Genomic DNA, 22,670 nt, shown 5'->3' with positions numbered 1-22,670 from the left:
TTGGAGGCCGTGGTCTAGTATAAAGAGGAAATATAGGAGGAAGACAGTAGAGTCGCTAGACACATAGTGGTTGAATTCAAGTAAAGTAAATGTATGCTGTTACTTTGACTCTATCCTTTTTTGTATTTTTGTTTGTTTTATAGTAGACGAGTACTTTTATAGTGTTAAGTATTATTTGAATATATGATTTATAATAGCTGCATCGTCTATAATGAATGACTATACTATAATTGATTTGACAGTCCTTTAATAATGGGACCATTAGATGATTTTTAGTTTTGAAATTATAGGTAATAGCATGTTAACATGCTTTTGAAAAAAGTCTTTGATTGATATCAGTATTTTCATAGAAATATTCTAGATTATGTCAAATGATAAGAATTTTTTTTCAGATTTCTGAATTTTATTGCCACATTGCCTTTCAGAATGATTGTACCTGTTTGTACTTCTATCAGAAGTTCATGAAGGAATCATTTTTGTAGTACTTTTTTATGCAAATGAACAATAAAGCATGTGATGTTTAAAATCAAAATTTTAGTTGAGCCTAAGGAATTTCAGTCAAGGGTGCTATGATATAGTATCTTTTACATTAAGTATAAGAAGATTTTAGTCTAATACAAATTAAAGAGGATTTAATCTTAACTATAAAATCTACCAAAAAAGAGAAAACTCAAAATTGGAAAATTGTTACTATACAAATTTTAATTTAGGCTTTATAATTCTTTTTGCTGATAAACAGAACACTAGATGTCACAATAATTATCTTTAAACACATTAAAACTTGAAATATTTAAGGTAATTACCAAGTAGCAAATGAAAAATGATTCAAATAATCTGGATTTTGATGATTAAAATTTTATCTTTAATATTTCTTTATTTATTGGGATTAAACCCAGTGGCACTTTACCATTGAGCAACATTGAGACAGGGTCTTGTTAAGTTCCTAAGGCTAGCCTTGAATTTGTGGTCCTCTTGCCAGGTCACTGGGATTACAGGTATACGCCACTATACCCGGACTATTTTTAATAATAAAGTGAACAGTTGGTTACTTGAATTGAATATGAATAGATTTCATTAAATACCATAGTTAACTGTGTACTTTTGTTACTTAAACCTTAGGATATTATGTCCTAATTCTAGGATTGCTCTTAACTTTGTACTTGATGTATTTTTATTTTAATATAGAACTAATTGTTAGAAAGGCTGATATTTGTACCTTTTTTTCATTCACAGGGAGACATCTCCGCACACATTTCAGTTAGATTTATTCTTCAACAATGTAAGCAAACCAAGTGCCCCAGTTTTTGATAGGTTGGGAAGGTATGTACCTGCTAGGTAATTTCTTCAGGAATTCACGAGTTAATAAGCAAAATGTTTTCATTCTTTAGATGGGATAAAAGCCCTTTTCTGGTGGTAGACCTGCATTCTAGGATTAATTTTTATTGATTGATAATACAAAGGAAATGTCAAATTTTTAAGAAGATGTTGAGTTAACAGAATAAAATTTTATATGTGTGAAACATTAGCCACCTTTTGTTTACTTTTTACTTGTACATTCATTTCTTATACACATGCTACTATCATGATTTGTTAGTCATCTAATTTGGGAAAGATTGCTTTTTTAAAAAAAATTTTTTTTAGTTGTCAATGGACTTTATTTTGTTTATTTATATGCAGTGCTGAGAATCGAACCCAGTACCTCACACATTGCTAGGCAAGCACTCTACCAATGAGCAACAATCCCAGCCCAGAAAGATTGCTTTAAAGAAATTAAATAGCAAATGAGAGCTATTATTTTGAGGGCGTCTTTTATGTCACACTACTGCACAATTTGAAATTCTGTAGTAACGTTTTGGGAAATGAGACTTTTGGGATTATTTAATACATGCTAGATATTATTAGCAATGGTTGTTAACATGTCTGCAATCAAATTGATCATTGAGTGGGTTTATTTAGAACTCACTTTTAAAGATCAATAAAGTAAAAAAAAAATTAAGGCAGTTTAAAAATGGAAAATTTTCTCTTCCTCTCTGGAATTGGAAGCTTCTTCCACCTCATTTTTTTTTAATTGCTCCTTTTCATTTATTATGAAGTTGATAATTTAACCTTTTTTTCCTCGATTCTCTTTTTTATCGTATTGCTAGAGATTGAACCTAGGTCATTGTGCATGTTAGGCAAGCACCCTACCACCTATCTATTCTCTGCCTGACCTATTTAAAAAAAAAAAATATATATATATATATATAATATTTATTTATATATTTAGTTGTAGATGGACACACTATCTGTATTTCATTTATTTACTTTTTTTTGATGTGGTGTTGAACCACAATTCCAGCCCCTGCCTGACCTATTTTTAAACGACAGGAAATCAAGATAATCTAAATAGCTATTTTTTCATAAAGTAGGATGTTTTTATGTCAGTACTTAATTGATAAAGAAAGATTGTTTGCTGTCTTTTTGGTTCTGGAAATTGAACTGTTGGCTTTATGTATGTTAAGTGTGCATTCTACACTCAACTGCCCCCAGCCCTAGAGTGATTAAGATTTTTCTTCGTAGTAGACGTTTTTTTAAAAGACTGTAATGGAGTAGTTATCTACTCTAGCTGTACGTTACAGTCACCTTGAGTGCTTGTAAAAATACGCAAAGTCAATTAAACCAGTCCATGGAAATATGATTTATACTTTTTCTTGATGAAGTTTTTGGGGCAGCAAATAAATTTTGTGATTTATTGAATCCAAACAAAAATATATTATTTGGTTATATTCAGATAGTCAAATTTGGAAAGATTTCTTCATGGTCTGTGATGTTCAGTATTTGAACCTGTATATTTATTTCTACTCTTTTGGCAGCCTGGAATATGATGAGAATACATCTATCATCTTTAGACCCAATTCAAAGGTAATTGTGGAAGTCAGTTTTCACCTTGTTACTGCTGTTTGTTCTCATTTTCATTCACAGTTTTTGATTGAAATAAATCAGTGATACAGAATTTGGTTCTAGTGCTGTACAAGGTCATTTCTTGTCTGTGTCCTTTTGTATTCTTAAGTTGTTTTAAAATGGAGCAAAAACATTACAATGTCCTTCTCTACCTAAAGAGTCTAAGAGTCTTTCTCCCCTTAATTTTATATTTGAGTCTGAAGAGGCCAGCATTTGTGCCTTTTTTTTTCTTCTTCTTCTTTTTTTTTAATATTTATTTTTTAGTTGTACGTAGGCACAACTATTTATTTATGTAGTGCTGAGGATTGAATCCAGTGCCTCTCACGTGCGAGGCAAGGGCTCTACCACTGAGCCACAACCCCAACCCTTCCCCTTTTTTGTTTTTTAATATTTTTTTAGTTGCCTTTTCTTTTATTTAGATGGGCAGGTTCAGCAGATACAAACAGATAAGTTAATAGACATATTGAACCTTAAATAAGGTCTTTTTAAAAAAATACATTCTTCGTTTTTCTTCCTTATGTACTAGAAGTACGTCTTGTTTCTTTATATGCCAAATGCCATTCTAGAAGCATCTAATGGAAGTTAAATGCAAAAATAATAGTGATTTACTAAGGGACTCCTCAACTTACTGTTTGATTTTGGGGGAATGGGTAGATTAAAAATTACGTTTAGATTAAAAATTATCTTCCTTATGTGTTTATCTTCCTTTAAATGGGATTTCTGTTTAGAGTTGCTATCAATCCCTGGGTATAGTCTTTGAGTTTTCTGTACAATTTACTAAGGAGAATAATAATTTTTTTCTTCATTATTTGCCTTCAGAAGAGGCTTCAGTGATACTTATTACTTCATTTTACCCATTATGGTGGGGTTGAAAGAGAATTCATAAGCCAAGAGTTTTGGTTTCTTTTTTTGGCACCAGGGATAGAACCCACTGAAAATCACATCCCCAACCCTTTTTTTATTTCATTTTGAGACAGGGTCTTGCTGAGTTGCTTAGGGCCTTGCTAAGATGCTGAGACTGGCTTTGAACTTGTGATCCTCCTGCCTTAGCCTCCTGAGCTGCTGGGATTACAAGTGTGCGCCACTGTGCCCAGCGAGGGGTTTTGATTTCTAATGAAGATTCTTTCAACACTCTGATTTTCATTTGTTAAAAAGAAATGATAATGTTTGTTTTGACCACCTCTAATATTTACTGTGATCATCTAGCAGTTAATGTAGATAAACTCTGAAAAGCAAAGTTGCTAATTTTGTTTTATAAGGAAAGATTGAAAAGTTAATGGCATTGGTAAAGTCTGATCTTAGGAGAAATTTTCTTTTTAAAAACAATTTGTTTAATGTCTCTGGATAGCCATACTTTTTAAGTACAATGTGGGCACACACAATATACCTCTGGATATAATTTGGGCATTTAAGAAGAATGCTGTACATTTGCATGGACTTTATTTTTGAGACTAAGCACAAAAAAAATGTATCTCTGTGGCCCCTGTAGCTATTGGTTTAGTTTGTTAGTTAGCAATAATTCCCACTTAATTTCATATTCATTGCTTTTTGTTGAGAGTCTGGTTATACTTTTGAATACGTCTAACAAAATATGTAGGACTGGAGATGTATAGTCTTAGGATAGGTTTAGATATAGAAACCCTAGAGTGCTACATAAAAACTGCCTCTGGGTGAATTTTGCTAATATGAAATTTTGCATCTTTAGCATATTGTAGGGTCTTTAGTTGAACCATAAAGTAATTTGATTTCAGTTTACTTCTGGCATATTAAAACATCAATTTGAATTATTTCTCCTATCCCCTCAATCAGGTGAATACTGATGGTCTGGTGTTAAGGGGCTGGTATAATTGTCTGACTCTGGCAATATATGGATCAGTGGATAGAGTGATAAGTCATGACAGAGACTCACCTCCACCTCCACCTCCACCTCCACCACCACCCCAGCCACAGCCAAGTTTGAAAAGGAATCCAAAACATGGTGAGAATTTAAATTCACTTGCCATTGAACATGTCTGTTACAGTAAGAAAAGCTAATTCAAAGAGTGTCTTGATCAAGACAGAAGTGCCTTGATCCTTGCCTAAGACTCGGCAAGATGCCCATCTCCTGTTCTTTACTGTAAGAATTTATTTTAATGTTAAAGTTCTTTTTTTTTTCTTTTTCTTTTTTTGTAGTTTTAGATGGACAGCATGTCTTTATTTGATTTATTTATTTTTATGTGGTGCTAAAAATTGAACCCAGTGCCTTACACATGCTAGGCAAGTGCTCTGTCACTGAGCTACAGTTGTAGCCCTTAAAGTTCTTATTTTTTTCCTCTACTTATAAGCTTTTAAAATTGTTGGAAGGATGTTCCATTTAAAATGTCAGTGATAGTGCAATCTAGTAACTCTTCTTTTTCTTTTTTTTTTTTCCAACAAAACTACCTCTACAAGAATTAAAGAATAGTTAGGAAATTTGCTGTGTATTCCTGAAATCCTTACATTAATGGGATTTTTTTTCAGGAGTGCAGTATAAGTTTGTTTGAATAGATTAATCTTAATAACTAATGCAGATTTCCCCCCTTTTAAGAATCATTAACTGGAAAGAAAAATAAGAACTTCAGTACACTTTAGTTAGGCAGCAGGACTCATGTTATCACAGTGTCTTTTCTGCTTACTTTGATATTAATTACTATATGGAGTTGAAATGAAATTCAGGAATACATTTTGAAATTATAATTGAGGCCATGGGAAAATTTTTTGCTTTAAAATTAGTGTTTTATAAGCTCAATTAAAATAGTCTTTGTCTTTATGCTGATATAATAGTGTGGTTCGAGCTGTTTTTCTCTCATGGTGGTCACACATTGTACTTTTTATATCTCTTATATCTTACCTGCTATGCACAGTTAATCTTTTACTTTTTCTTTTCTTTCTTTCATTCTTAGTTTTTTTAAATCAGAGCTTTATGGTTATACATAGTAGTTGGGTTCATCCCAATAATCTCATGCATGCATGGAAATTGATTTCAGTTCATGAATCCCCCCCTTTCCTCCTGTCTTCCCCTCTACTTTTTCTTTTAATCCTTTACTCTTCTATGCTCCTCTTTTTTTTTTTTTTTTTTTTTTTTACCAGATTGTGAACTCCTTCTGGACAGAAAATATGTTCACTTATAATTAAGTCTTTAAAAGCCTTACCATAGTGTCTTATATATATAGTGGCAACTCTAAAATTTTATTATTTACTGACATTTTAAAAATGTAACACATAAGCTCATATATTTTATTTTAAAACCTATTTTATTTTTATTTTTTGGTACTGTGCTTTATCATCGAGCTATATCCCAGTCCTTTTTATTTTTTATTTTGAGTTGCTGAGGGTCTTGCTAAGTTGCTGAGTGAGGCTGGCCTTGACTTTGTGATCTTCCTGCCTTAGCCTCCCAAGTTGCTGGGATTACAGGTGTGCACTACTGCACCTGGAAAAATTTCAATTCAAATTTTTTAATTTTTAAAAATTGATGCATACAAATTGTATATATGAGGTACTATGAGATGTTTTGATACATGTTTGTATTATGTGATGTTCAAACATTCTATCAAATGCTTATCACTTTTTTAAGATGAGAAAATTCAAAATCCTTCTAGTTTTAAAAAGTTTATATAGTACATTATCATCATCTGTAGTACTATACAATAGAATGCTAGAACTTTTTTCTCCCATCTAACTGTGTGTGTGTGTGTGTGTGTGTGTGTGTGTGTGTGTGTATATATATATATGTTTTAAATTTTTTACATTGAAATAATTATAGACTCATAGGAGGTTGCAAAGAAATGTATGGGAACTCCTGTATACTCTTTAGCCTCACCTAATGTTAACACCTTTTATAATCATAGTATACTATTAAAACTAGAAAATTGGCATTGCTGCAACCTGTAGAGCTTGTTCAGACTTTTTATCATTTAGACTGTGTTTGTGTGTCCCCCGCTCTGCAATTTTATGTCAGGTAGTAAGCTTTGTATGATCACCACGAGAATCAAAACACTCCTTTACCACCATCATAAGATGTCCTTGTGACGGCTCTTTAATGGTTGAGCCCATCTTCCCATTTTTAAACTTTGGCAACAACTGATCTGTTTTTCATATCTGTAATTATAGTCACAAATGTTCCATAAATGGGATCATACAGTATCTTTTTGAGTTGAATTTTTTTTTTTTTTTTTTCAGTATTGGGGGTTGAATTTAGGGCTTTGCTTATGCTGAGCACATGCTCACTGAGCTATACCCAGAGCCCTAAGATTAACTCTATTCAGCATAATTTCCTTAAGAATTGTCCACTTGATTGCACATATTGATATTGAAAGTTTGTTCTATTTTTTCAACTGATTAGTGTTACATAGTATGGATATAGTAGTTTTTTTTTGTCCTCTCCCTTTTTCATTTTTTTAAAATTTGTTTTTATTTTACTCTTCAGTTTTTTTTTTTTTTTAGGGTGCTGGGGTTTGAACCCAGGTCTTGCCCTAAGCACATGCTTTATTACTGATCAATACTCCAGCCCATACCACAGTTTATTTAACTTTTCACCATTTAAGGACATTTGAGAGTAGATTCTAATTTTCACCTATTACAAATGAAGTTCAACATTTGTGTACCTTTTCCTGCATTAAAATAGTAGTTATAACTATAGTTATTCATTTTTCTAGGATTATGCCCAAGAGTTATATGTATTATATTTTGGAATATGGGAAGTTGGAAATTCTAATATTACCAATATAAATTAGCAAAATTCTTGTTAAGATTGCATGAAGAAAAAGTTAATATCAATAAATTCTGAAGAGGAAAAATATGAATGATGAAAAACATTTTTTTCATGCTTTCATTTCACTATACTTTAATAATTTGAAGGTGTCTTTCTCTATCCAATAAAACCTTAGCTGAAGGTGAGAAAGAAGATCAGTTTAATGGAAGCCCTCCAAGACCACAGCCAAGGGGACCAAGAACTCCTCCAGGACCTCCTCCACCTGATGATGATGAAGATGATCCTATGCCTTTGCCAGGTATGAATAAAATCACTACTAAGAAGTCTCCATTTAGAGTTAATTAATGCTTTATAATTAAAGGAAAGAAATTATATGCTGACCTTGATTATTCTTTCCCTTTCTTTCATCCTGCTCAGTATTGTGTTTTTCTGTTGGCATATGAACTTGTTAAAAAAAAAACAAAAAAGTTAATTCATTTGAAGCTATACCAGTATTCCTTTGAAAATAAAGTGATACTGTGCTGTAATGTATGTACAGATAAGTACCAATTAAAAATAAGTAGTGTGTATCAGAAGAGATAAAAATCTATAAAGTTACCTAAAGGATAAAAAGAAAAGGATTAGCATATGAATATAAAATAGTAAACTTTATTAATTCTCACTTTATGATATTGTACAATGTGTCGTCATACCCCGTGCCCCGCCAAATACTGGAGATTGAACCCACCGGTACTTAACTACTGAGCCACACACCTGGCCCTTTTGATTTTTTATTTTGAGACAGGGTCTCACTAAGTTGCTGAGGCTGGCCTTGAACTTATTATGATCCTCTTATTTTGGCCTCCTGAGTTGCTGGGATTATAGGTGTGTGCCACCATGCCCGGCACAATGTATACTCTTTTTTTCTTATTAATACGGTATTTATTTGTCTTCCCTCTGTCAAACCCTGAGCCAACCACTTTCCCCAGACTCTTAATATCTTTTAAAAGCAAGTAATTCTGCCACTTTTTTGAAAAATTTATGTGGATACAATATCTTTATTTTATATTTATGTGGTGCTGAGGATCGAACCCAGTGCCTTGTGCATGCTAGGTAAGTGCTCTACCACCGAGTCACAACCCCAACCCAATTCTTCTACTTTTTAAAAAAGGATTTTTTTGAACTAAATCATCCCAAATGTCATTGAGTAGTTGTGGTATCCAGTGCCTCATGTTATTTAAACTATTAATCTGTCTTAAATCTTTTTTTTTTTTTTTTTTCCAGTGTCTGGTGACAAGGAAGAGGATGCTCCCCATAGAGAAGATTACTTTGAGCCCATTTCTCCTGATCGAAATTCTGTTCCTCAGGAAGGTCAATATTCTGATGAAGGAGAAGTAGAAGAGGAACAACAAGAAGAAGGAGAAGATGATGAAGATGATGTGGATGTAGAGGAAGAAGAGGATGAGGATGAGGATGATCGACATACAGTAGATAGTATCCCTGAGGAGGAAGAAGAAGATGAAGAAGAAGAAGGTGAAGAGGATGAAGAAGGTGAAGGTGGGACTTTTTGATTTTATGTACTTGAAACTATATGTCTTTTTAAGTAGTGCATGAAGATTTATAGCAAAGATATGTGGGTTTCAAGAAACCCAAATGTTAGGTATCTAAGCCCCAAGATAGAACTATAAATGAAATTTTCATCATTTTTATGTCTACTTTGTTCTCTGTCAATTAACTGTTGACAGCTTTAATCTCTGTTTAACCAGCCTAAACTGCTTACCTTTGTCATTCACATTTCCAGTTTCCTGGCAAAGAGATTCTGTTTGGCTTGCTATGATATGAGTTGCCCCTTGATGCCATCAGCTCTGGCCAGAGAAACAGTGTCATGTAGTAAATACATGATAGTTAGGATTTGACAGCTGCTTTCAGAGTAAGGAGTGGTGTTGTAAACTGGATGGAATTCTTAAAGATGTTTGGCACATATACATTTTAACAAAACACTACATTATTTTTAGAAATGTAGGGATGAATTGAGGGGTGAATTGAAATTTAGGGGTGAATAAATTTAGGTGTAATTGAGATTTCAGTTACTCAAGGACATATGGCAAAATGATTCAGTTCTTTAGTTAGGTTTTATTTTTCCTTTGAAAGCCAAAAATGAGAGAGATTTGAGTTAATTGACTCTTAATTTGTCCTGTAAATGTTATATGTAATGTTAATACAGTTGTGCAAAATGACAGATAATCTGCTGTGACTTTTTCCTACAATAATAAGGGTGAGGGTCATTTCAGAATCATAGACCTTTTTACAAAATACACATGTAATTTGATTATTGAGTGATGCTTTTCTTAGTTTCCCTCATTCCCTGATTATCAAATAATATTTTTACATTTACTGGCAAATAAATTTCAACCAGTACTTTTCTTAATCTGAACAATTTGGCAGAGGAGGTGAAAGAATGAGGCTAGTTAATTTTTAATATGAGATATTTGGCTTATTCTTAGAGCAAGACCCCTAATAGGCCTTTATCTTTTCAGATAGCATGTATTAATAAGGTTTTAAGCAAAGGAATGCCAAAGTCGGCAGGAGAAATTCTCTGGAAATGTTTTCTTTCTTGAGCCATTATTGCTCATTTCCATTTACCATAGCCAGGGAATAGTAGTGTTAGAAATTAAAACCAACAAGTTTTCTGTTTTTAGTTTTGTTTTATTTGACTTAGAGGAAAAAGCTGCACTTGCCATGATAAGAAAGCTTTATTTTGGCAAAGCTGAATATTTTAAATGAATAAATTTTCCATAACAATATGACTGTGTGACAGACAAATATAGAAAAGTAAACATTCAGGAAGATGAAATATAAAAAACTAATAGTTTTCTGAAAACATTTAATTTAACCTTATGATTATGGTATTAAATGTATTTATCTTTAATAACGTTTGTGTACTGTTTGCTTTTTTCATCTTAAAGTAATCTCTCAAGAAGGCAAGCTTAATTTTGTCTCTCCTGAGGTATTTCTAATTTTATTTTTTAAATTTTTTTTTAGTTGTTGATGGACTTTATTGTCTTTATTTTTATGTGGTGCTGAGGATTGAACCCAGTGCTTCATGCATGCTAGGCGAGTACGCTACCACTGAGCCACAACCCCAGCCCCTCTAATTTTATTTCTGTGAGGCAAAGTTATCTGTTACAGAGTTTATTTTAAAACCGAACATTTATAATAGGGGAGTTTGCTTTATCCTACTAGAAATTATGAAATTTGGCAGTTGTTAAGAGTGGGTGCAGAATTTGGTTTTGTTCAGCAAATTATGAATTCTTGTTGTTTGCCATACTATAAACTTTTTTTGATCTGCCAAAATTTATGCATTAAACAGCAAAGATGTGATACTTACATATTATGTAAACTAATTTTCAGGTGATGATGGTTATGAACAAATTTCCAGTGATGAAGATGGAATTGCTGACTTGGAACGTGAAACATTTAAGTATCCAAACTTTGATGTCGAGTACACTGCTGAAGACTTAGCTTCTGTTCCTCCTATGACATATGATCCATACGACAGGGAGTTAGTACCGCTGTTATACTTCAGCTGTCCGTACAAGACTACTTTTGAAATTGAAATCAGTAGAATGAAGGATCAAGGCCCAGATAAAGAAAACTCTGGGGCAATAGAAGCCTCAGTTAAGTTAACTGAACTGTTAGATTTGTATCGGGAAGACAGAGGTGCAAAATGGGTAACAGCTTTAGAAGAAATTCCAAGTTTGATAATAAAAGGATTAAGCTATTTGCAATTGAAAAACACAAAACAAGACTGCCTTGGTCAGTTGGTAGACTGGACAATGCAAGCTTTAAATTTACAAGTAGCCTTTCGCCAACCCATTGCCTTAAATGTCCGGCAGCTGAAAGCTGGGACTAAATTAGTGTCCTCACTAGCAGAATGTGGGGCTCAAGGAGTCACGGGACTGCTGCAAGCTGGAGTGATCAGTGTGTTATTTGAACTCCTCTTTGCTGATCATGTTTCATCTTCTCTTAAGTTAAATGCTTTTAAAGCTTTGGACAGTGTCATTAGTATGACAGAAGGAATGGAAGTTTTTTTAAGAGGTAGGCAGAATGAAAAAAGTGGCTATCAGAAACTTCTAGAGCTTATACTTTTAGATCAGACTGTGCGGGTTGTCACTGCTGGTTCGGCTATTCTTCAAAAATGCCATTTCTATGAAATCTTGTCAGAGATTAAAAGACTTGGTGACCATTTAGCAGAGAAGACTTCATCTGTTCCTAACCACAGTGAAACTGATCATGACACAGATGCTGGACTTGAGAGAACAAACCCAGAATATGAAAATGAGGTAGAAACTTCTATGGACATGGATCTTTTGGAATCCTCAAATATAAGCGAAGGGGAAATAGAAAAGCTAATTAACCTCCTAGAAGAAGTTTTTCATCTAATGGAAACGGCACCTCATACAATGATCCAACCTCCTGTTAAGTCTTTCCCAACGATGGCACGGATTACTGGACCTCCAGAGAGAGATGATCCATACCCTGTTCTCTTTAGGTGAGATATAATTGTTTTGGGGAAATACATTTGACAAATCATTGAAGGCAATTTTGTGTAGCAATTTTTAGAATATCTTTTTGTAGGTATGTGTATCAAAGTAGATATTCAATACTGAACTGAAATATGTTGTGTTAGTACTTAAAGCAGACTTAGGAACATAAGTGAAAGATAGTACATAATAGTGATTGTATAAGCACGTCTATGAGGAAAAATAAATGAGGAACTACTGAGTTGCTTCTGGGAAGATGCTAGAAAGACATAATGTAGGAAGGAGAGACCTTTTCTGTGAAACCCTTTGTTCCCTATTACTCTAATACACTTATATTCTAATTAAAGTTAAAATTTTATTTTGCTAACTTAATTTTTTAGTCCTGGTTGAAGACATCTTCAGGGTTCTATAACTGTTTGTGCCATGTACCTTTTTACTTACCTCTAGTTGATACAATTTTACCATTGTTAGCACCAGCCTCCAACAATGGGTTTTTTGTTTTAACTTTTGAGGCTTACTTTTTTGGCATTTTGCTTATAAGTAAATTTCTAACCAACATAAAAATGGCATTTTTATTATACTTTATTATTTCTGGGATTAGTTATTGTCTTGATTTGGGACAAAGTTCACTACCAGGAAAGGGATCCCTGTTCACTTTGGTACCTATCCATTCCTGGGTTTAGCTGAAGCTGTAAGAGCTTGTCCTTTTGAGTTCCCTCAAAGTATAAGTTGTGTCAAAGTCTTGGATGCAGGTTCTTTGTTTGAGAGGTTATCCTAGGAAACAAATGTATGAGAAAAATAAGGTAAGGGAGAAGAGAAAAGACAGGAAAGGAGGTATTTTTAAACTTATTGGCTTTAGAGAAAGCTCTGAGAAAGAAAGGTAGAGAGGCCCAAAGTGAATACTTAAGACTGGGTATTGTTAGCTCACAGACTGAATAGTGGGAGAAGGTCAGTGATGCAACCTTGGGGAGCAGTAGTATGCAGGGTAGGAGTTTAGGGAGGATATGTAGAAGGAATAAAAAGGTAAAATGAGAACTAGGAAAGAATGTTGCCCTGAAAACTGAGGAAGAAGGTAGTTTTGGGAAACAGTGAAGTGTATGTTGTGTCAAATTCAGTGGAGGATTTCAGAAAATAAGGACAGGAAATCATGTAATAAATATTACAATATAGATTGCAATTGGAACTTGGGCAAAATCAGCTTAATGTAGTAGTGGGAGAGGAAGTGTGAAGAGTCACTGTGAAATGAGGATGTGAAAGCAGTCTAGGTTACTGTTTTGAGGACCTTGGCTAAGAGGGAAAGTTAAGAAATGAGAGACCGCAGCCAGAAAGGGATTCTGGGGTCAAAAAGGAAGATTTGTAGTTTTTTAGGAGTTGGAGAACATATTTGTAGACTGAGAAGAGTGACATTTAAAGTTAGGAAAGAGGGAGATATAATTTGATACAGGAGTAGGAGATGTTAATTGCTAATGCAAGTTTTGGTAGGAGGCAAAGTCAAAGAGTACAGATATGGGCGTTTAATTTTAGAGAGGAGAAAGGAAGCCTTTTGAGAATGCAAATATAGTTACATTGTAGTGTTTGAGATAATAAAGGAATTGTGGCACTTCTTATTAATAACTTCAGTTTTAATGAAATAGGATGTGAAGTCATGCATTGAGGGTGACTGAGGGTAGGAAATATAGGTGCTGCTTTCAGTCACAGAAGAGAAACTAGTGATTAACTGCTTATTAAATGTTATTTTCCCTATACCTGGAGGAGATATGTTTTCATATCAAACTAGAGAAGACTAAGGCTTTGAATGCTGTGCTAAGGAATTTGAATTGTATTTTTAGAAATGGGAAGATTTGAATATTTTGGAGTAGCAGATCTGATTAAAGTAGTGTTCTAAATTTTTATGTTTCCAGATATATTCAGTCGAAGAGAATTTAGAGTTATTCGGTAAATAAACTAGTCTGAAGATTCTAAATATGAGGTATTAAGTACTAGGACTAATATAGTGGCACTTACCAGGAATGAAAGACAAATATTATGCTTATTATCAAGAGTTGTGGGACTGGGGCTGTAGCTCAGTAGTAGAGCACTTGCCTGACATGTGAAGCACTGGGTTTGATCCTCAGCACCACATAAAAATAAATAAAATAAAGGTATTGTGTCCATCTACAACTAAAAAAAATTTATATATAAACAGAACAATGACTAGGACTTGGCATTGGGATCTTGTAGACAAAAGAGAAAGTGGGAAGTAGCTAACAATTTTGAGGTCTCTAGTTAAGGAGACCTTAGTTAAACTCTAGTTAAGGAACTGTGCTTTCATTGACATAAACTGGCAAATTAAGAGGAAGACTGAATTTTTAAAGGTGGATAATTGAATTTTGGAGGGATTAGTTTGAAGTGATAACAAGGCTTTAACAACCTTGGGAAGTTGACACCTTTTTGGTGTCCCCAAGATCAACCCGAGGATTTTTTAGGAGGATTCCTAGAACTTAGCATGTAGTTGTATTCAGCAAAGGATCCGAAAACACAATTTGTCTAGGAATAAGGTGACACAATAAGAGTCACAAAGGGCCTGCTCAATTCCCTCAACAACAGGTGTGACAACAAATGTGAAATGTTGTCCACGCTTTTAAAGAAATATAATTTTTAATTGATAAATTATTGTATGTGTTGTATATGTTAATGAGGTATAATGTAGTGGTTAGATATATGTACACAGTGTGGAATGATTACATTAAGCTAATTGGCATCCAGGCTTTTTGTTGTGAGATAGCCATGCAGTCATTCATGGTAGCTACCATGTACTAGAATTCTAGATCCTCAGAAGGAAAGCAGGTATTCAGCTTAAATCATATTGTTGCATAAATAAACACAGTAAGCAGTTCTTAACATTTTGACAGCATAGGATCTGTCCAGAATTCAAGTTTCTATGTGCTGGAAAGGGCCATCCTCAAAAGCAGGTTTTTCTAAGGATGAGCAGTCTGAGTCCTGCTGTGTTAACTATTTCTGAATGGTCCTTAAGATAGTTAAAGATATACACTTAGAATAATTCTGGAGTTTTGTCTTCTTCAGAGTTCTATTTGAGTTTGTGGTAATCAGTCAGCTGGGTGGTGTTTATTATTACCAGCAACATGATATTTAACAAATTATTGATCATGATATGTATCGTCACAAAAATCATGATAGAAATATAATATCATAGAAGCCTGAGCAATAACAGAATTGAAGAATCAATTTTAGCTTACACACACACACACACACACACACACACACACACACACATACCTTTATTTTATTTGTATATTTTTATGTGGTGCTGAGGATTGAACCCAGCAAAATAAATTCTGGTCTTTGTTTTTTTTTTTTTTTTGCAGTACAGGGGAATTGAACCCAGGGCCTCGTGCATGCTACACAAATGCTTTACCACTGAGCTGTGCCCCAACCCACTAAATTCTGGCTTCCTTCCTTCCTTCCTTCCTTTTGTAGAGGGACATAAAATACTTTTATTTATTTGTTTATTTTTATGTGGTGCTGGAGATCGGACCCAGTGCCTCACGCATTCTAGGCAAGTGCTCTATAACTGAGCCCCAACTCCAGCCCCAAAATTCTGGTCTTTAATCTACTTGTTACAGTTGTTTACAGAAATTGTTCTGTCACCATTTGCAGTAACTAAAAATGTAGAGTCAGACTTTCAAAAAATTTTAACATTCAAAAAATTAGCAATTTTTTTGTGACTCGGAATTACAAACTTAACATTAAGCAAATCTTCTTTTTTAAGTTTTATTTTGAAAAGGTTGATTTTAGAAGAGTTTAAGCCTGGTAGGGCCTATAAGTAAGGAAGGAAATTCATACAGATAAGGAACCTGATGCTCAAAAGAAATTGTCAGTGGCATTTGTCTGTTTTGGAGTATTGGGTAAATTTCAGACTTTCCCCCTAAAATTATGTATACTTCGATTTGATAAGAGTGCTATCTGTATATGGTAGTATTAACTATTCAAATGCTAAAAATGGTGATTTGAAAGGTTTTTTTACCCCTAGAGATACTTAGGTCTCTGGTAAATATGTTTACTATATTTCTACATTACATGTGGTATCTTTTCCCTGTGTACACTAGTTCACATATTGATACGCTTCAGATAGAGTAGGACCATGGTGAAAAATGTACATTTGATTGGTGGTTCAAAAAGAAGGTCTAGAATTTAGAGTGAAGTTTAACACTGGAGAAAAAAACTCTTCCAGATTTATTTATTGAAGATTCACTGAGTGTGTACTAGGAGGAAGCCTCAGAAAACTTTAATTTTTATTTGGCCCAATGGAGAGAAGACTTGATAATTACATTATCATTATTTTTGTGGTTTTTAGTTAAAGCAGCATATTTCTGAGGATAAGGAATTAAAGCCATTAAATTTTTTTACTCTTGCCCTGTTTTGTGAATGTTGAATAAATGAAGAATGTTTTGCATTTATTTGACAATATATCCATTAACTTTTCCACAGGTATCTTCACAGTCATCATTTCTTGGAGTTGGTTACCTTGCTTCTGTCAATTCCAGTAACAAGTGCCCACCCTGGTGTGCTACAAGCTACAAAAGATGTTTTAAAGTTTCTTGCACAGTCACAAAAGGGTCTTCTTTTTTTTATGTCAGAATATGAAGCAACAAATTTGTTAATCCGAGCTCTGTGTCACCTTTATGATCAAGATGAAGAGGAAGGTCTCCAGTCTGATGGTGTTGATGATGCATTTGCTTTGTGGCTACAGGACTCAACTCAGACGTTGCAATGTATAACAGAACTCTTCAGCCATTTTCAACGTTGTACAGCCAGTGAAGAAACTGACCATTCAGATCTCTTGGGAACCCTTCACAATCTTTATTTGATTACTTTTAATCCTGTGGGAAGATCAGCTGTTGGCCACGTTTTCAGTCTTGAGAAAAATCTCCAAAGTCTCATTACTCTAATGGAGTACTATTCCAAAGAAGCTTTGGGGTAATTTTCTACTTACTCCTTAAATTTTCAGTTAGATCATTAATGGGCTAGTTTCTTTGAAAAATGTGTTTCTTTGAATGAAAAATTATTTTTTTGACGTAATGCATACCTTGTTAATTAAGAATGACAGAAATATATCTAAAATATAATATGTGGCTCCAAAGCAATGGACCTTCTGATAGTGTCTTTCATTTGCTCTATGGTCATGACAAAGATTGTAATTGTAGTAACACTGTTGATATGTGCAGAGGGGAATCCCAGGGATACCTAGTGAGCACTCTTGTTGTCTTTCGATCTTGCCTTCTAAGTCATTTATAGTGCTCTGGTTTCAGAATTGCTTTGATTAGGTGGGGGGAATTGAGAATGAATGATTTTAAAGAGACTGCCCACTAGGGCAGAGAGTTTGTAGTGCATGAGAAGAGAGACATGCCCTCTTCCAGTGCAGTAACATCTTGATAACTGCCTTCACAATGTGGACTTGGTGACTTCTTGAGTGACAACTCTTCTTTGGAGCCTGTTACAGGCAAACCACAGTGGCTTCTATGCCTAGCTATGTCTTAATGGTTTTGTAATGGAAGACTGAGTGATTATGTCAGGTGATCACATTTGTTTCTGTTTATTCAGATTGGACAAAGAATTTAAAAGAGATCAATGAAGTATAGTCCTAATATTTCATTGTTAATGAAATATACTTGTTAATATTTCATTATTATTCTGTTTTTATGTCTTAGGAGTACTTTACTTTCCATTGTAATTTGTTTGCTTTTATTTTTATATACAGTCGGCCCTCCTTATCTGTGTGTTCTGCTTCTGGGGATTTGACCAACCTTGAATTGAAAATATTCAGGAAATATAATTGTGTCTATATTGAATATGCATGGGCTTTTATTTTCTTGTCATTATTTCCTAAACAATATAGTATAATAACTATTTACATGACCTTTACTTTGTATTAAGTTTTATAAGTAATCTAGAAATGATTTACAGTATATGGGAGGATATGTGTAGATTATATGGAAATACTAAGCCATTTTACATAAGGGACTTTTATCTCCACGGATTTTGGTATCCACAGGGGGTCCTGGAACCAGTACTACATGGATACTGAGGGACGACTGTATTGTTAAGTAGTGTTTTCAGGTAAACTGGATGTGAACTGTAAAATATGATTTCTTATCTTTAAGAAGTTAGTTACGTTTCATTGTAAATTTCCTTAGTCTCTTTAAACCCAAATAGAAAATAATGTTTAAAATTTATTCCTAAAAAATTGTTTTTGTATCCCATACTTAAAAACGTTATTTTGTTTCAGTGATTCCAAGTCTAAGAAGTCAGTAGCTTATAATTATGCATGCATACTTATTTTGGTGGTGGTTCAGTCTTCCAGTGATGTTCAAATGCTAGAACAACATGCAGCATCTCTCTTGAAGCTTTGTAAAGCAGATGAAAATAATGCTAAATTGCAAGGTATGGTACCTGAAGTTATTTTAAGCATTTATAATACATAAAAGGAAAAACCTTAGAATATCTATAAATTAATGCTTTATCATGTTTTGATAATACACATAGAAATATTGTTTTTAACTTCTTGAAATGACCTTTTGTGAAGATGGTTTATAGAACAATCTTTATAAAACTGAAGGTTCGATTATGAAAAGGTTTAAAAGTGCCTTTTTCTCAAAAGTTATTAAAGTTGGTGGTTGGTTAAAGTTTCTAATCAAAATAGAAAAGATAGCTTAAGGTCTGTGGATGTGACTCAGTGGTAGAGTGCTTGCCTAGCACGTGTGAGGCCCTGGGTTCGATCCCCAGTAACACACACAACAAAAGATAGGTTAAAAAAGAACTCAAAAGTTTAGTTTTTGGTATAGCTTTGCCTGTGCATATATTTTCTTATATATATTTATTTCTAAGTAAAACACTGTTTTAAATATAACTTAAAGTCTACTTGTTGAGCTGGGGATATAGCTCAGTTGGTAGAATGCTTGCCTTACATGTACAAGCCCTCACATGCTGGTTCAATCCCCAGCACCACAAAAAAAAAAAAATAATCTACTTATGGATTAATTTATTTATGTTATCCTAAAAAAATGAAGAATAATGAATATGAACTTTTTTTAAAAGTATACCAATGTGTATTGAGTGAAGATTTTGCAAACCTTATGTGGGCAGTCTTAAAAACATGTCAGTTAGCTAATCACAATTTTTAAATTATTTTTTTGTTTCATGGCTTTCTAGACATTATCAAGTAGAAATTTTAATAACATTGGGTAAATATTGTAAAAATGCTGTAAAATGGCATGTAGCCTCTTATTTTTAATTTTTTTGGTACCTGGGATTGAACTCGGGGGCACTCGACCACTTAGCCACATCCCCAGCCCTATTTTGTATTTTATTTAGAGACAGGGTCTCACTGAGTTGCTTAGTGCCTTGCTTTTGCTGAAGCTGGCTTTGAACTCGGATCCTCCTGTCAGCCTCCCAGCTGCTGGGATTACAGTCAAGCACCACTGCGCCCAGGTCTTCTTTTATTTTTAATCCTAAATCTTATGTGAGATATCTCCAGTTAAAACTTGGGTATCAACTCAACTTCCCATAGTGAAGTAGATTATTTTTTCCTGAAGTATGCTCTTATAAAAGAAGGCATACAATACCTTTAATGATGTTATTTTCTTGGTGATGGGTACATGGATATGTCTTTTTAGTATTTTATTCTTATATCTTTTATTTGAGCTATATATTCTGTGTATAAAACTTAATTTTAAAATGCATGGGCAAAATATTTAAGTGGTGCATAGTTGAAGGAGTATAGATCCAAAGAGAGATGTGACACTATTTTCCTTTAATCATGTCTATAATCAGTTTGAAACTGGTATATCACTTTTTACACTAGAATGCTTTTCCTAAAAATATTTTTGGATATAGGGTATAGGTATTAAGGTTTAACTTCTTGGAGAGTTTTTAGTTTGGTTGCTGTAAATGGCATATTTCACTTGTGTTTGATAATCAGAGTTTGTTGCCGTTATTTTGTGGTGATAGTGATTAATTTTTTAAAGGCAAATTAAGAAATTGACAACATTAAAATTCTGTGTTGAGGGAGGAGGTACTCAACAAAATATCTTCTCATGGGGTTGATCCTATGGGAAATAAATATATTTTGTTTATATGTTTTTGGCAGCAGCAAGGGTAGGTAAATACACCTGTATTGTTATTAATTTAGAAGTAGTTTTATAAATCTTTTTTAATGTTGTAAATTGCAAACTATTCATCTTAATTAGGTAGACTGTTGAAGCATTTACATTTAAGTCTTCAGAAAACAAACTAAGAGTAGTCAACTACTTCTTTTTGAACCAATATATAGTAGGGATATATTTTTATTTAATTTTAAAGCTGTTTAAACAATTAGACACAAATTTATTCCCGTATGCAATTTAGATATTGAAATCGATTCAGTTCTGATAATGTTTTTCCTTGGGGAAAAATACCTTACTTCCTTTGTTATGAAATAGTCTTTTATTTTTAAAAATTATAGATTATTCTTTTTGTTTTTAAGAACTTGGCAAGTGGCTTGAACCTCTGAAAAACCTTAGATTTGAAATTAACTGCATCCCAAACCTAATTGAATATGTTAAACAGGTAAGTAAAACTTTTGTGTTTTGATTTTCTGGAATTTTGTGATAGTATGTAGTAATAAAGCATTAAATCACTTGTGTAGGTAATATAAAAATTGTATTCTTCATTGATTTATTCGATTTTGTAGGTAAATTGGTATATGGTTATAGATAATTGTGTGGGTACATTAATACCCATGCACATAACCCTGTGTACTGTATTGCTTTCTGCTACCAGGTTTTGTCCTAATTTTTCGTATGAATTGGGAGATACCACTTGCCATTTTGATAACATTTACTAAAGTGTTTTAAAGTTAAATGCTGTGGTAATGTAGCATATAACTATTTCAGTTAAACTTTAATTACTGAAAAATAGTTAGGTGGAAATCCCAAAAAACCAAAGGCCGAATGTCTTCTCTGATAAGTGGATGCTAATCCATAATGGGGGTAAGGCAAGGGGAGAGTGAAGGAACTTTGGATTTGAGCAGTGGGGAATGAGGAGATAGAAGGGGTAGGGCAGGGGAAAGATGGTGGAATGAGACAGACATTATTACCCTATGTACATGTATGATTGTTTGAATGGTGTGACTCTGCATCGAGTACAACCAGAGAAATGAAACGTTGTGCTCCATTTGTGTACAATGAGTTGAAATACATTCTGCTGTTGTGTATAACTAATTAGAACAAATTAAAATAAAATACTTAGGTGGAAATTGATAGGCCAGGTTCAGTGCAGTGGGTACTGTTTCTGTTGCTAATTTGGGATAGTCATGTCTGTAATTAAAATAATTCATAAAAGCTGAATTCTTAAAATCTATAATAATGTAATTTTAAAAGTAATTCATAATGTAATATTCATGGCATTCTTAGTCTTGGATTTTTTTTTTCTTTTTTTCTTGGCTCCTTAGTTAATCAACATGTAACATAGGAAGGAAGGATAAAAGCACTAAAAGATACATAATAATTTTAAGCTGATAGGCAATATGGACTTTGAGTTATCTCCTTTTTCATTTAGCAGATGTGGTGTGTGTCGGGGGGAGGATATGTGTAAACCATTTTGGTCTTGGAATTGCAGTGTATTAATTAAGTCTCTATATACACATGAGATATATATGTGTGTGAATGTATATATGTGTACATGAAATATATATATTTAAACACAAGCACACAATCCCAGTTTGGATCTACTGTTTTTAGAACAACTTAGGATAATAGCAATTAATAGATATTATATATATCATCCAGTTTGTTTCCATTCTGACCTAAGAGCACAGTCTTATTTATCTGTTTCATATTAATATCTCTACTCTTTTCTTTTCACTCTTTCCTAAGAATACTTTTAAATCCTGTGGTGCCATCATAGGTCTTTTTATGTTCTTAACTCTTGCTTCAAATGACATATACAGTTTTTAATTGTGCTGTTTTTTATTTAGCAGAAATATAATTAATGTCCTATAAATTTAGATGGTCATGCAATCAGAGTACTTGTGCATGGCAGAGTGAATTAATAGGATGTCCAATAAATATTAAATAGCTTTAGTAAAAGTATTTAACTAGTAATAAATTTAGTTTTAGAAATTTGTATTATATGTTATAATTAAAAGTTTTGAGTTTTATGTAAATTCTTATCCTATTAATTGCTGTTATTCTACATAATTCTTATCCCAAATTCTGAAAACAGTAGATCCAAACTGGGTGTGATGGCTCACACCTACAATTCCAGTGACTCTGGAGGCTGAGGCATGAGGATCACAAGTTCAAAGCCAGCCTCAGCAATTTAGCAAAGCCCTGAGCAACTTAGGGAGACCCTATCTCAAAATAAAAAATCAAAAAGGCTGGGGGATGTGGCTCAGTGGTTAAGTACTGCTGGGTTTAATCCCCTGTAACAAGAAAAAATAA

At 33.4% G+C, this 22,670-nt stretch overlaps 1 protein-coding gene across 3 annotated transcripts in view; it reads left to right on the top strand.

Moving 5' to 3' along the window:
- Window positions 1-22,670, top strand: part of VIRMA (vir like m6A methyltransferase associated) — a 72,303-nt gene that overhangs the window by 15,112 nt on the left and 34,521 nt on the right. For 2 of the 3 annotated variants that reach the window (XR_014018717.1, XM_081265713.1), the window contains exons 3-11: window positions 1,234-1,320; window positions 2,853-2,901; window positions 4,750-4,918; window positions 7,845-7,967; window positions 8,933-9,205; window positions 11,060-12,200; window positions 16,681-17,169; window positions 18,479-18,633; window positions 20,714-20,796. Coding sequence is in view for 2 of the 3 variants with exons in the window: in XM_081265713.1 (XP_081121839.1) it covers window positions 1,234-1,320; window positions 2,853-2,901; window positions 4,750-4,918; window positions 7,845-7,967; window positions 8,933-9,205; window positions 11,060-12,200; window positions 16,681-17,169; window positions 18,479-18,633; window positions 20,714-20,796 (2,569 nt within the window). In the remaining variant the exon portion in view is untranslated. The remainder of the gene's footprint in view (window positions 1-1,233; window positions 1,321-2,852; window positions 2,902-4,749; window positions 4,919-7,844; window positions 7,968-8,932; window positions 9,206-11,059; window positions 12,201-16,680; window positions 17,170-18,478; window positions 18,634-20,713; window positions 20,797-22,670) is intronic. The other variant, XM_081265714.1, reaches the window with a different exon arrangement.

Source organism: Spermophilus citellus (assembly GCF_964194105.1).
Source record: "Spermophilus citellus genome assembly, chromosome: 14".
NCBI classification, from domain to species: domain Eukaryota; kingdom Metazoa; phylum Chordata; class Mammalia; order Rodentia; family Sciuridae; genus Spermophilus; species Spermophilus citellus.
This window is presented reverse-complemented; position numbering and strand designations above follow the sequence as displayed.